The sequence below is a fragment of the Trematosphaeria pertusa genome, assembly GCF_010094035.1.
Source record: "Trematosphaeria pertusa strain CBS 122368 unplaced genomic scaffold BU26scaffold_11, whole genome shotgun sequence".
Lineage (NCBI taxonomy): Eukaryota > Fungi > Ascomycota > Dothideomycetes > Pleosporales > Trematosphaeriaceae > Trematosphaeria > Trematosphaeria pertusa.
This window is the reverse complement of record NW_022987222.1, coordinates 912106-926846: the sequence shown is the minus strand read 5'-3', so window position 1 is coordinate 926846 and position 14741 is coordinate 912106. Positions and strand designations below refer to the sequence as shown.

General features: G+C 55.9%; 5 protein-coding genes across 5 annotated transcripts; 3 read left to right on the top strand and 2 right to left on the bottom strand.

The window, feature by feature from the left end:
- Positions 1-641: 641 nt before the first annotated feature.
- On the bottom strand, positions 642-1608 carry BU26DRAFT_62739 (uncharacterized protein). The gene is made up of 2 exons (XM_033836116.1): positions 1246-1608; positions 642-1200 (listed from the first exon to the last, which is right to left on the bottom strand). Exons 1-2 carry the CDS (start codon positions 1519-1521, stop codon positions 817-819), a joined length of 660 nt encoding a protein of 219 aa, XP_033681130.1. The 5' UTR covers positions 1522-1608; the 3' UTR covers positions 642-816.
- Positions 1609-2906: 1298 nt separating this feature from the next.
- BU26DRAFT_431992 (uncharacterized protein) lies at positions 2907-3251 on the top strand (the record flags this gene model as incomplete). The annotated part of the gene is made up of 2 exons (XM_033823947.1): positions 2907-3012; positions 3061-3251. The coding sequence occupies 2 exons, from the start codon at positions 2907-2909 to the stop codon at positions 3249-3251; spliced, it is 297 nt and encodes a 98-aa protein (XP_033681129.1).
- A 1805-nt stretch (positions 3252-5056) lies between these two features.
- BU26DRAFT_521605 (sodium transport ATPase 5) lies at positions 5057-8629 on the top strand. Its single transcript, XM_033829578.1, has 4 exons — positions 5057-5098; positions 5323-5417; positions 5466-7500; positions 7551-8629. Exons 1-4 carry the CDS (start codon positions 5069-5071, stop codon positions 8361-8363), a joined length of 2973 nt encoding a protein of 990 aa, XP_033681128.1. The 5' UTR covers positions 5057-5068; the 3' UTR covers positions 8364-8629.
- A 514-nt stretch (positions 8630-9143) lies between these two features.
- Positions 9144-11563, bottom strand: BU26DRAFT_461664 (glutamyl-tRNA synthetase). The gene is made up of 2 exons (XM_033825074.1): positions 11043-11563; positions 9144-10992 (listed from the first exon to the last, which is right to left on the bottom strand). Exons 1-2 carry the CDS (start codon positions 11441-11443, stop codon positions 9480-9482), a joined length of 1914 nt encoding a protein of 637 aa, XP_033681127.1. The 5' UTR covers positions 11444-11563; the 3' UTR covers positions 9144-9479.
- Positions 11564-11863: 300 nt separating this feature from the next.
- BU26DRAFT_521603 (terpene synthase) lies at positions 11864-14647 on the top strand. The gene is made up of 4 exons (XM_033829577.1): positions 11864-12301; positions 12398-12861; positions 12921-14366; positions 14425-14647. Exons 1-4 carry the CDS (start codon positions 12092-12094, stop codon positions 14513-14515), a joined length of 2211 nt encoding a protein of 736 aa, XP_033681126.1. The 5' UTR covers positions 11864-12091; the 3' UTR covers positions 14516-14647.
- The last annotated feature ends 94 nt before the right edge of the window (positions 14648-14741 follow it).

The window sequence follows — 14741 nt, the reverse complement described above, 5'->3', positions numbered from 1 at the left end:
CCGCTTCATCACCTCATCAATGATGAGGCGATCGGTGCGGCCATCCCGTTTCGATATCAATATATCGCTTGTCCTCCTCAATGATGATGGTAGCCCTGTTAGAATTGAAGACGGTTCGTACAAAGGGTTGGACAAATAGTACAGTACCTTCATCATCCGCTTCCTGATTTGCCGTCATCTGTCGAATTCAAAGCGTGCGTATCACGAAAACCATTCAACCCTTTGCCTATCGGGTTGGCGTGGAGTATCTCCGACCGAGTCGTCATCGTCGGCCGACGTTGCATTTGCGGATCGTTGTAGGGGCAACGTGGGAGCGCATAGGTAACCGAAAATGGAGTGAGGTGTGACGGAACGCTGAGAAGAAAGACAATGTAAAGCTGGCCAGGAGGCTGGTCCGGAATAACATCGGCACTGCGCGTCGGCTCAGCAGATATGCCGAGCGCCGAATGATAGCACAATATATGCATCTAGAGTGGCCACGACTGCCTCCGGACGCTATCACGCATCGCTCCGCATTGATTTGACACCCATTGATTCACCATCGTGGCTATAGCAGGAACTTCCTTCAATAGCTGCCGTCCTCAAGGCCCTCGCCTCCCGATGGCGTAATGCTGCGTATTACCGACAAACGGGAAAGGCGGATCGGCCTGATAGCACGCTGTGTTGATACCTGGTTCGTGATAGGAGGGAAGGAGGTTCGACAGGAGGGTATCCAAAGGAGCGGGTTCGATTGGCAGGTTACAGCAACACCTTGGGCTTCTGGCATAGAGGTTGAAACAAGCTTCGGTCCGTTTCGATTGCCGACGCCCGGTGAGGTTAATCGCGCATCCAATTTTGGTGATATGCATGCGCCGGCAGTAACTGGGAAGCCAGGCTCTGCTTCGCAGCGACGCAGTCACATCCCAACTGGGAAGGGCCGGTGCGGACTATCCGCTGCGTGCGATTCGAGCCATCAATATGCTCCATCAGCTGTGCCTCCGGTGTCATTCTGGGATAGCTTTTTAGTGGGTCATAGCGGTGAATGGGTTGCTCCTGGCTGCAATGCATGCGATCGATGATGATGTGGAAATGGCTTCTGTCTCTGTCCGGCAGATGAGGTCGAAATATGATTTTACGTTGACTCCCAGTTCTGAGTATTGCCGTTAGTCTCGCGCTATCTGAAACTGCCTCAAGAGCGTGGTTTGGGCGCTGAGGTCGGTACTAAGATTGTTGGTGAACGGTCGCGTTCTCGAGGTACGTACCTACGAGTGCCGCAGATGGCGTGAGACGAGAAATTGTGGCGGTGCGGGGATCTAGCGGATCTGGAATCGACGGAGTTCGTCCTCCAGATTTCCATATTGATGAGGCGACATCAGGCGTTGGTTCGAGCGTCCGACGCTGCAAAGCATCAGACGTCTCGCGACGCCTCTCAACCAATACCACTGCACCAAAACAAACATAGAATAAGCGGGGACAGTACGAAGGCCAGTTGCCTGGATCAACGCTGTTCGTGACGAAGGCATGAGGAGACCTCGAAGCCATCCGAATTTACCGACCTCAGCACTGCACGGCCCCGCCATGCGAGCTGCCAGTCAGCTCAGTGATCGTCGTCGGAAAGCCGGACGGGACCTCGTGACGGCGGCGCATGCGTCGAATAGACTGGAAGCGTCGAGCCTGGACGTTCGTGACGTTTGGACAGCTTCGTTCCAAGAATTTCTATGCCGTAATTTGGTACATGGGCAATGCTGTCATGCGAGGAGGTACCGTGGTTGCGCGCAGCTTGTCGCGAGACTTGACAAGTTGTGATACAGCCAGTGGATCGCATATTGAGATAGCTGGGATGCTGCGATAGATAGGGGAGTCGTCCCGTAGGAGCTTTTTGGTGTGGCCGCTTTGCTGCGGTTAGAGTCGCGTTGGAGGGGTCGATAAAGAGGGGTGTTACAAAGTAGTTGCAGAGACCTTGCAGATTCGAAACGGTCGAGGTATTTGGTGTCTGTCTAGACTACTTTCCTTGCATTTGGGCGATAAGCTGAGAAGGGATAATACTGGTGGCGCAGCTGTTGGCCCTGCAACCTCAGCGACGGTGCATGCAGCAGTCTCAAAGCAGCAAACGCCTCGTTTGGGCGTGGCCACGGGTGTATCCACAGCGGAGCCGTGGTTGAGGCAGGTCGTCATCGTCAGTCGATATGGCATTATTGGTTGCGTGCCTTTGTGTCATCGCGCTGGTTCCAGAAACCGCACAGCCGGAAGACGTGGCGAATCCTCAGCAAGGAACAGGCGCAACGGCTCTGGGCGTTAGTCATGGAAAAGCAGAGCGTCCACAAGAGGGCATGACGCTACATATCGTGAGGAGACACGTCTCTGCAAGTATCGTGGAGAAAGCCACTGTCGAGTGAGGGAGACGGCCAGGTCTTGAAATCAAGGAGCCGGCATTGGTGTAAATCCGTAGTTGCAGGAGGGAAACGCACGAGGCCGAATGGGTACTGGTGGTCAGCGGTGCCCCTGAGATATCGTGGCTTTCCCCAGGTTTTTGTTGGTCGGGAGCGGGTCTGGCGGTGTGTGGCAGCAGAGTCGAAAATGGCGCAGCTAGCCCGATTGATCACGCTCCAGAGTAGGATGGGCCCCACCGCCAATGATGGCGTAATACTGGATCGGATCGTGATGCATGGCACTGGGTTACCATCGGTGTCCGTGTCTGAACTTATCATTAGACTGCGATTCGTGCTGGCCTGGCGTTGCGGCCGGATCGGTGCTGGCCAGTGTATAAAAGGATCGCTGACTGCTCCTCGCAAGAAGCAGCAATCATCGAGCCCTATCCTCAAGACTCGTCTAAACTCGTCTAAAGACCAATCAGTACGCATTTCAGCCGGGATCGACGCCAGAGAACTATCCTCACTCAAAGAGCGAACTACTTTGAGCCATTCACCATGCCTCATCTCCCCTTCAACACGACTCCTTCTCCTTCGTCTTCTCCCAAGACCGCAGCCAAGACTGCACCTAGCCCGCCTTCGATAGTTCTCCATCCCGCTTCGGGTATACAAGATCGCTCAGACAAAGGCTCTTCGTCTAATGTGCACACAGGCAGTGCGTCAAAAAAGGAGCTGTACAAGTCGAGCGACGACATGGCGGCAGCCTACCGAAAACGCTACGCTCAGTACCTCGCCGCGACCTTCAATATGTCACTCGAGGCGGCCATGGTCGAAGCCGACACGCAGCTCGCGCCTCGCCGGTGTTCAGACGTCTCGGAAGCGGAGACGTTTCGGGAGCGCTGAGAGCTGGGAGCTGAGAGCTGGGAGCTGAGGGCTGAGAGCTGTGTCGGCGGGAGCGACTTACGACTTATTACGACTCTGCATTGGGAGGGGTTTGGGTAACGGCATAAGGCCCGGGCTACATAGCGGCATTGTCCTGAGATAGGACAGAAATAAAAAGGGTGTTTTCTTGCTTGTGCCTCTGGACTGTGAATTTGATGATGGTTGCGGTCATTGCTCCAGGGCTGGTTGTTACCGACGAGTCAGCCAATACCTAATGCAGGTTGGAGGTTGCAGGTGACAGTGCTGGGCCTAGACCACGGCAGAAGCGAGCCCCGTGGCCCGAGGCTCTTCGCTATCGATAAGAGGCCGCCGTGAGTGAGCCATTTTTCGGATCGGATGAACCATTGTGCCAGAGTGCAGACGTCTCTCGTTCACGACTCCGTGACTTCGTCGGGAAGGTTGAATCCTCTGCTATCTCCCTCGCATCGGGATGCGAAAATCGCTTTTCAACTCTGTACCACGCCGCCCTGCATGCCTCGGCATCCCCAGCCCGCTGACAGCACCCGACTGGTCCGGTGGACAGTCCCTGGAAGAGGACTCTCGGCGGAGTATATTGAGAAAGTTGGATGACTACCAAATACACACAGGTGTATGGCGTGGGACTGTCGACACGCGCTGGGGGAGTCGGCTAAGCTGGGTACCGGTGGCATAGCGAGAGAAGCGCTGCGGTCGACGTGGAAGCGGTGCTTGAAAGCCATGGCTCGCGACGCCTGGGAAAATTACGGCTAGCGGCCCTGAAAGACAGCTGATAAAGCGGACATGGCCAATGAAAAAATAGCTAGGGAAACGGATGTGGACCGGCGCGGGACTTTCGCCAACGTTGAGGAAGGCGCATGCATGTTCGATGCACTTCTTCACCAACAGCGGAATGGGAACAGGGCACCCAACCAGGACCGACCAGCTGCATGCCACGGCGAGCACCGTGCTGCCAACTTCCCGGACGCTCTCGGCATCGTGGCTATGCGCCGTGCGTATCGAACGACGGAGCGAAGGGCATAAAGAGACGTCTTGGAATCGTCAGCCAAGGGCCTTGTCGCTCTCCGGTGCAGAGGGGCGGCGAGAGGCGGCGAGAGGCGGCGAGCGGAGGAGGCTCAATCGCACAATCGCACACACAAACCGCTCGGGCAGCGCGCCAGTCCAGAGCGGCGTTTTCGCATTCATCGTCACCGTCGTGGTCCCAACGGGCGATGCAGCGGAGCGCAGCCCGTGGGGTGCCTGCAGCGATGTGCCCGTCCCTGACTGGCGAGGCCTGGCAGGCGGAAGGCGCGAGCGAGGAATACCAAGACGCTCCCCACGCTTGTCGCCGGGCTAGCGATGCGTGACCCCGCCCGCCAGTGGGAACACCCAAACCGCTATATCTTACCCGCGCGACGCCCTCCATTCCTACCCACAACCACACCTCCGGTGTTCTATTGCATATTGAATGGGTGAAACCGAACTGCCTGCGGTCGAGGAGACGTCTCCTCAGGATACAGAACCTCCTATACGACCCTACCATGGATCGGCTGCTACACACCAACCAAACCGCCCCGAGCCAGCATCACGCGACGACGGAAATACCTCGTCGTTCACACCTTGGCACACCCTCACCGCAGAGCAGGTCGCCGAGGAGCTGGATGTGGTTATCGGGTGCGCTCCTCCACCTCTCTGAGAGCCCGGGAAGGTGCTAACCCCGTCACAGCAATGGACTCAGCGCCCTCGAAGCGGACGCTCGCCTTCGGCACTATGGACCTAACAAGGTTAAGGGAGCTGAAGGGCTTTCTCTGTGGGCGATTCTCATGAGGCAGGCGTCCAACAGCCTCACTCTCGTACGTGCACTCCTTCTCATTGCCCCTTCCGACGCTTCCGCCTGCAAGTGGCCAACATGCAGCGTGCCCAGAGCTAGGCCACAACCGAGATGCGCACCCTCACATCATATATACATCGACATGCAGTCCGGATCCCACTAGATGCATCTCCAGCTAGCATTTCGACAGACAGTCCAGCACGTGCTGGTGCTATCGACTACCAGCATGCTAACCCGCGTGCATAGGTCCTCCTCATCACTATGGGATTGAGCTTTGGCATTAGTGACTACATTGAAGGCGGTGTTATCACTGCCGTCATTCTCCTCAACATTGTCGTCGGGTAAGATAGAATCAACGCTTTGTCGCCGGCTGTGGTTAACTCATGCAGATTCTGGCAAGACTACAAGGCCGAGAAGACGATAGAATCACTCAAAAAGCTTACTGCGCCCGAGTCCTTGGTCATCCGCGATGGAGACATCATCAAGGTCAAGGCCGTGGAGCTTGTGCCCGGCGACATCGTCCGGCTGGCTGCTGGTAACATCGTCCCAGCCGATCTACGGCTTGTCGACGGCGTCAATGTCTCGACAGACGAAGCCTTCCTCACTGGAGAAGCGCTGCCTGTAGACAAGACCCCTCACCTCATCTTCAACCAGGATGTTGGCACTTCCGACCGAACAAACCTCGCATATGCTGGAAGCGAGATGAAGCAAGGTCGATGCACCGGTATCGTTGTCGAGACCGGAATGCGAACCGAAGTTGGACAGATCGCACAGATGCTGCGTCAGAAGGGCGACCAGTCCACTACCCAGACTCCCTTGATGAAGCTCTGGAAGAAGTTCACCAAGACCGGGAAGTCCATTCTTGGACTTGATGGAACCCCCCTGCAAATTGGCCTGAGTAAATTCGCCCTCTTGCTTTTCGCCCTTGCCATCCTGCTTGCCATCATTGTATTCTCTGCAAACAAATGGCAGGTGGGCGGCGAAGTGCTCATCTATGGTATTTGCGTCGCCGTGGCCGTCATCCCGGAATCGCTCATTGCCGTGCTCACCATCACCATTGCGATCGGTGCCAAGGCTATGGCGAAGTCTAACGTCATTATCCGTGTCTCCTCGGCCATTGAGGCAGTTGGTGGTGTCACCAACATTTGCTCCGACAAGACGGGGACGCTGACCCAAGGCCGAATGATTACACGAAAGGCGATAATCCCGGGGTTTGGGACATTGTCCGTTGAGGACACTACAGATCCTTACAACCCAACCAGCGGCTATGTCACTCTAGACGGCGAGCGCCTAGACCAGGATGACTACATCCCGAACACGGCCTCCACTCGCTTTCTTCGAACCATTGCTCTCTGTAATGAGGCGAAAGTCACCCCTTCGGTCGATTCGTGCTCCTCCGTCAGCAACGAAAGGAACGAAAAGGACCTCGCTGCCGGTGTCCTTAGTGATGATGATGGAGACACCGATGCTTCAACCCTGCAATCTGCCACCATCACTCGCCCTACCACGGCCTCGGGTCAGAGCACGATGGGATCGCGCGGGCCGTGGAAGGCGAATGGAGAACCCACCGAAGTTGCACTGCAGGTCCTTGCTATGCGTTTCAACATGGGCAAAGAGCAATTGCTCGCTAGCCTAAACGTTGCGCTTGCCGCTGAATTCCCATTTGATTCGACCATCAAGAGGATGACCGTCGTCTACGAAGACAAGCAAGCCGGTCACCTCGATGTCTACACCAAAGGTGCCACTGACTTCATGCTTCCATGCCTTGCTATCCCCGACGACGAAAAAGCTGAGATGTACAAGACGGCAGAGTCGATGGCTAACAACGGTCTCCGCGTACTCTGCATTGCGCACAAGATCTTGGCGCTCGGAACGAACTTGCTCCATCGCGATGCAGTCGAAAAGGATCTGAAGTACATCGGTCTCGTCGCCATCTACGATCCACCTCGTCTCGAAACCAAGGGCGCCGTTCGCGAATGCCAAATCGCAGGCATCACTGTTCACATGCTCACCGGCGATCATATCGGAACGGCTGAGGCTATTGCCCGCGACGTCGGCATCCTGGATCCCACTTTACCTCCCGAAGAAGCCAAGAAGGCTGTCATGCTCGCAACGGACTTTGACCGAATGAGCAATGAAGAGATTGACAGAATGGACATGCTTCCCCTAGTCGTCGCTAGATGCAGCCCTCGCACGAAGGTCAACATGGTCTCGGCTCTCCACAGGAGGAAGCGCTTCTGTGTCATGACCGGCGACGGCGTGAATGACTCCCCAGCACTAAAGAATGCGGATGTCGGCATGGCCATGGGTACAGGCAGTGATGTCGCGAAAGATGCTGCTAAGATGGTTCTCACAGATGATAACTTCGCCTCGATCGTCAAAGCGGTAGAGGAGGGTCGTCGCCTGTTCGACAACATCCAAAAGGTAAGCCACCCACCATCCTCAACCAGAACTGTTGATGCTAACGCAATCAGTTCCTCATGCACCTACTCATCTCCAACATCTCCCAAGTAATCCTCCTCCTCATCGGCCTCGCCTTCAAAGACACAGACAACCACTCTGTCTTCCCGCTGTCACCCATTGAAATCCTCTGGGTCAACCTCATCACCTCTTCGTTCCTCGCCATCGGCCTCGGTATGGAAGAAGCCCAGACAGACGGCATGTACCGGCCGCCACATGACCTCAAAGTCGGCGTCTTCACTAAAGAACTCATCGTCGACAAGTTCATCTACGGCTTCTTCCTCGGCAGCCTGTGCCTCATGAGCTTCTCTGTTGTGGCGTATGTCGGGCCAGGTGGCGGCAACTTGGGAAGTGGGTGCAACGAAGGGTGGAATGAGAGCTGTGACGTTGTGTTCCGCGCCCGCGCTACGACGTACGCTACTATCACCCTCCTCCTTCTCGTTACCGCCTGGGAAGTCAAACACTTCTCCCGCTCGCTGTTTAATCTCTACCCAGACTCGCGCGCACCACCAGGCCTGTCCGTCTTCCCGACCGTCTGGCGCAACCGCTTCCTCTTCTGGGCTGTTACTGCCGGCTTCAGCATCATGTTCGCCATCGTTTACCTACCCATTATCAACCGCGAGGTGTTCAAACACGCCGCCATCACGTGGGAGTGGGGTGTCAGCTTCGGCGCTGTCGCCATCTACGTGGCAGCTATTGAGAGTTGGAAGGCGGTGAAGAGGAGGTTCGGCATTTGGAGTGGGAAGCATAAGGTGCTTCGACGAGAGGATGCCGAGGCGAGAGTTGGAATGAGAGGTGGCGAGGTGAGGGAGAAGGCTAGGAACTAAACCTGGTGGAGGGTGTTGACGGGAACTGATAGACAGGGTGTGGTGTGTATGTGGAAGAGGAAAGGCGAGGGGGATAAGGGAGGGAGGTATCAGACTGACATTGCACTCGTTGGGAGGTTTCTGTCATCTTGGGCGTCGACGATCTCTTCGGCCGTTTAGAGCTCTCTGTTGGATCGACCCTGGTCTGTCTCTACCGGGGTCTCCTTTTGATGGTTCGGTTCGGATTCTCATTCATTCATTTAGCTTCACGGTCGCTCCAGCCGCATGCATGCATTTCTAAATAGCAAAAAAAACCAACTTTGTCGCTCCTTAGCCTTTGCTTTTCTTTGCTTCTCCCCATCTTGACAACTCGTGCTAGATAAGACATCCTTCTGCTCAACACTCACACACACCACTCACATCACACCCCTCTTCCGTGAAGACCTCCTCCGACATGCCATACGCCACCTTTCAGCACCACTGCCCTGCTTGCTCAGCCCGCCTCGTAACGGCTTTCGTCGCGTAGTAAAGCATCGTGCCAGGCGGCTTCGCACGTGCTCAGATGCTAGATAGCAAGACCATATATATCCTCAGCACCGCTCAACTCAAATCTTTCCCGTCAAACTCGATGAAAGCGGCGACTCATTCGCTACCCGCACGTGGCAGTGGGGACACCCACCCAATCACCGGCGAGAATCCGGGTTGACTACGGGGCGCACCGTCTCTGATTGGCCAACTAGTTTCAGCTAAACCAAATTTGGGGGGTGGATTTGTTTGGGTCGATGCCTCCTCGGGGAGCGGCGGATTTCTTGCAAGGGGAAGGCGAAGCTAAAGCTGCCAGTGCGTGTTGTAATAGCGCGAGGAACTGCTGCTGCGCTCAGTGTTTTCCTCCATGGGTAGTTGGGTTCCTAATGTTGCATACACCAAACCACCTTCCAAGGTTCGCATAGTCCACGCAGGTGATGGAAACTCCTATGTTCATTTTTTTTCTTTGTCATTGACAATGTACCTCTCTCTATCCATCAGAAGAAAGACCACGTAAGCACAGTCGTAGGCCCATGGATATAAATGCTTTTCGGTACAACTCAGATTTTATCTATCCACCTGGCTCAGGCCTAAAATGAGCTATACATAACCCTATTTACCCCTACCGGTCGGAATCTGGAACGCGATCGCCGGCTCGCCGTGCGCAAACGCCTTGTCGATGCGGAAGTAGCCCTTGCGGTCGAATTGTACGATATCATCCACCTTGAGCTCCGCAACATTACAATCGGCCAGCGCCTTCGTCCTGGTCTCTGTGTTCGGATTCAAGAAGTCCTCCAACTGATCTCCCTCCTCTAGCTTATCCTTCGTGATCAGATAATCGAAATCGACGAGCTCCACCGGAATTAAGTTCTGATCCGTAGACAGCCAGGTGACCTTCTTCGAGGTCTTCTTAACATCGCCCTGGAGATGCAGTTCGAGCTCGAGAGCCGTCACGGTTTTGAAGCCTGAGGGTTTCGCGAGCGGGTTGATGGAGTGGCTGATCTTGCGCACGATGGCGTTGCCCCAGTTCATCAGGGTGATTTCCTCGTCTTGGGCGAAGGAGGCGGCATCCTCTTGCTCCATGATGATGGAGGAGCTGAAAACGACTTTCTTCTTGCCGAGGTTGGTGTATTTGGCGTGCTTGTCTTTCTCCTCGGTGATGACGCCCTCGCGCGCACCGATGACAGTGACGGGCACCTTGGCATCCTCGGCGATGGCGGTGTAGCGTGCGGCGATCGGGTCGATGTACTTCTTGTTTGTTGCCCAGAAGCTGTACCAGTCGAGGTTGACGATGTTCTTGGAGGGTCCTTGTTTGAGGATGAACTCGCGGAGCGCCGGGATAGTTACACCTCGTCGTCGGACACCGCGGACGGTCGGCATGCGTGGGTCGTCCCATCCCCAGACAAAGCCTGAGTCGACGATCTTGGTGAGCTTGCGCTTGGAAAGTAGTGTCCTAACGAAGTTCAGGCGCGCGAAGCCCCAGTTGTAGACGGGACGGAGGCGCAGGGCCTTGAGAAACCATTGGTACTGAGCGTCGCGGTCGTTGTACTCGGTCGTACGCAGTGCGTGGGTGACGCCCTCGATTGCGTCGACGATGGGACAGCAGAAGTCGTACGTGGGGTAGATATTCCATTCATCGCCCGTCCGGTGGTGCTCCTCGTCGCTGCAGCGGTAGATGACGGGGTCGCGCATGGCCTTGTTCGGGTCGTCGACGGACATCTTCGCACGGATGCACCATCGCTGGCCCTCCTCGGTACCCTTCTTCATCTCCTCGAAGCGCGCCAAATTGTCCTCAACGCTGGAGTCTCGGCGCTCGCTAGGAATGCCCTTCATGCGCTCATCCCGCATCTTCTCCTGCAGAGTGTCGTCCGCGTACGCATTCCCCTCCTTAATCAGCTGCACGCAGTACTCGTACAGCTCCTTGAAGTAGTCGCTTGTGTGTGAGACCTTGTCCGCCTTGATGCCCATGAGCGCAAGGTCTTCGACGATGGCGTCCTGGAACTCTTGCTTCTCCTTGATCGGGTTCGTATCGTCGAAGCGGAGGAGGAGGGTGCCTTTGTACTTCTCGTGCGCAAAGTAGTCGTTGAGGAGCGCGGCTTTGGCGTGGCCGATATGGAGATAGCCTCTGTTGTACTATTAGCATCCGCAAATTCGATTGGGGACCTAAGCACCTACGAAGGCTCGGGCGGGAACCTCGTCACAATGCCCGTCCCGTCCCCAACGTCCTGAAGTCCAATATCAAAGTTCGCACTATCATCCTTCTGCTTTTCTCCATTGTTGTTCTTCTCCTTCGGCCGCTCCGGGATGGCGGCTTGTTGCGGATAGGCCTCCTCAATGTACCTGAACCAGCGGCAGAGGTTGGGCATGAGATTCTGCTTGATGTACGCATGCGCCACTCGGTTTCCGCGCAACGTCTGCCAGACCGTGGTATCCGCCTCGGTCAAGCCGTAGCCGACGATGTGCGAGCGGAGGGTGAGGTGCGCGTCCAGCTCGGCGAGGGAGGGCTCGATTTGCTTGAGGTTGAGGGGCTTCAGAGCCTCGGCACGGTCCTGCCATTCTTTAATCTGGGCCTCCATGCTGCGGAAAGGTTGACTGAGGGCTCTACGGGAAGTGCAATGGGTTCGGGGGTGTTGGTGAGGAATTGGAGAAAAGGTAGGGCGATGAGTCGAATTGTTTGGCGGGGCAAAGGTGGCGGGATGGATCAAACAGTGCAAACTCTTATCTTATCGCACTGTACTGTACAAACCTTGGAAGGTAGCCAGTCCAATAATAAGAAACTCACGGGGAGAATCTGGCTCTGATACTCTACTGGTCACATAAAACTGATATCGCTATAGGGATGCCTAGTAATCGTGTCTATCAGGGCAAGGTGACGAGCTTGATTCATGGGCACAAGGACAACAAAGGGGATATGGTTCGCCATGATCCAAAAGATTGCTAAAGGAATCACGAAGCAGAACAAAAAAAGAATTCAGTACGGGAATTTCGCTATTTCGTCACGTCGTTGCTGCAAGTGCGTTCGGAACTCGGACGCCCAAGCCTTCCGGGCCGAACACGTGAAGCCGAGCGCCCACCCCGATTCGGCAACGGTCCCTGCCAAGATGTCCGAACGGGCCTCCGAATGCAACTTTTTGATTGATACTTGAATGCGCGGCGCCCCTCATTTCGCCATGGACACTTGATTGCGAACGTGTGCTGTTATGTCGAAGACGCAGACGAGCACCATGGCGCAGGCCAATGGCACGCACAAGCTGAAAGGGAAGAGGGCCGATGGAGCGGTGAAGAGCGGGCCGAAAGACGAGAAGACGGATTATACAAAGTGGAGGCTGCAAGATGACCGTGGGTGCCAGGTCTGGCAGTACCTGGAGAGCGATGAGGAGGCGCAGAAGTGGCCGCAGAGCAGGGCAGAGAAATATTTCTTGGGCTTGGACACGGTGGGTTTGCCAACCCCAACCCTCCACCGACAATTGCTTCTCCAACCGTTGGGGCTCGAACGACTTGAACAGGAGCGCTAATGTATGATTCTGTAGGGCCTGCCCAGCCTCCCGCCAGCCAAGACGCCGCTCCAATCCGCTGAAAATGCCCTCTCCTTCTTCTCGCACCTCCAGCTCCCATCCGGACAATGGGGCTGCGAATACGGAGGCCCCATGTTCCTCCTACCCGGCCTCGTAATCACCTGGTACGTCACCGAGACGCCGATTCCGCACTCGCGCGCCGTAGAAATAAAAAACTACCTCTTCGCACGGCAGCACCCAGAGGATGGGGGCTGGGGACTGCACATTGAGGGCGATAGCAGCGTGTTCGGGACTGCGATGAATTATACCGTGCTGAGACTGCTGGGCGTAGATGCGGAGGACGAGCGCATGAGGAAGGCGAGAGCGACGTTGTGGAAGTTGGGCGGTGCTTTGAGGGGCCCGCATTGGGGCAAGTTTTGGTTAAGCGTGCTTGGGGTGCTGGATTGGGATGTTGTTAATCCGGTGCCGCCAGAGCTGTGGTATGTATCTGGCGACCATCTACAAGGCATATACGAGAAAAGCGTACTGATGGCTTTAGGTTACTTCCTGACTGGGTGCCAATCGCCCCCTGGCGGTGGTGGATCCACATGCGACAAGTCATGCTGCCCATGTCCTACGTCTACTCCAAAAAATGGTCCTACCCCATTAACGACCTAACGCGCCAACTGCGCTCCGAACTGCTCACCCAGCCCTACGAGAGCATAACATTCGGCAAGCACCGCAACGACATCGCCCCAACCGACGACTACCACCCCAAAACCCTGATCCTTCGGATCCTCTTCTGGTTCCTGGCCACTCTCTGGTTCCCCTTCTTCCGCCCCGACTGGTTCGCCAAAAAGGCAGAGGACCACGTATGGTGGCTCATCGAAGCCGAGGACGAAAACACCTGCTTCGCCAACCTCGGTCCCGTCAACGGCCCCATGAACACGCTGGTCGCGTACATCCGCGGCGGACTAGACTGCTGCGCCTTTCGCGAGCATGTCAAGACGCTGCCCGAGTTTCTCTGGATGAAAGACGAAGGCATGCTCATGAACGGCACGAACGGCGTCCAGGTCTGGGACACGGGCTTCGTCATCCAAGCCTGCGAGGCTGGCGGCTTCACCAAAGATCCCAAATGGCAGCCCGTGCTCACTAGAGCATTAGAGTTCCTGGAAGACCATCAGATGCGCGAAGAGTGCCGCGACCAGCACCAATGCTATCGCCAGCAGCGTAAAGGCGCGTGGCCCTTCAGCACCAAGAAGCAAGGCTACACGGTCAGCGACTGCACCTCCGAGGGCCTAAAATGCGTTCTCCTCCTGCAGAACCAAAAGGGCTATCCCAAGCTTGTCGCCGACGACCGCTGCAAGGACGCCGTCGACGTGCTCCTCACCATGCAGAACAAGTCCGGCGGCTGCGCCTCGTACGAGCCCACGCGTGGCTCCCATAAACTCGAATGGCTCAATGCCGCCGAAGTCTTCGGCAACATCATGGTCGAGTATGACTACCCGGAATGCACAACCGCCTGCATAACCGCGCTCCACATGTTCCAGAAATACTTCCCCGACTACCGCGCCGACGAGATAAAAGCCTTCAAAGCGCGCGCGGTGGACTATATTCGCGCGGCCCAGCGCCCCGACGGCTCCTGGTACGGCTCCTGGGGCATCTGCTTCACCTACGCGGGCATGTTCGCGCTCGAATCGCTCGCCTGCGTCGGCGAAACATACACGACGTCCGAGCGCGTTCGCCGAGCGTGCAAATTCTTCCTCGATCGGCAGATGGACGACGGCGGCTGGGGCGAGACGTACAAGAGCTGCGAAGACGGCGTGTACACGCAGCATCCGCAGTCGCAAGTCGTGCAAACGGCCTGGGTTGTTATCGGCCTGCTCAAAGCAGAGTATCCAGATCGCGAGCCGATCCAGAGGGCTCTGAGGTTGATAATGAGCAGGCAGCAGAAGAATGGGGAGTGGCTGCAGGAGGCGATTGAAGGCGTGTTTAATAAGTCTTGGTAAGTCGCTCTGCTCTGATTGTGGCAAGGAAGGAAGAAAGACTGACGCTTGTGCTAGCATGATCTCATACCCGAACTACAAGTTCATCTTCCCCATTAAGGCGCTGGGCCTGTACGCGAAGCGCTTTGGAGATGAGCCCTTACTGTAAAGAGAGGACTTGGCTGCTGATAGAGGGTAGTTAAAGGTCCAGAAGGCGACGGAGATACCCGTAATGTGGACGATGGATATGCATATAGATGAACCGCAGCTTAATACTAATACATCGCGTCAACATTCTGCAGCCTGGTTTCTACAGCACGCCTCTGAGCGAGCAATTTTCATATCACATGCACATATTGTTGGTATCGTGCTGTACATTCGCAGATATATTTTAG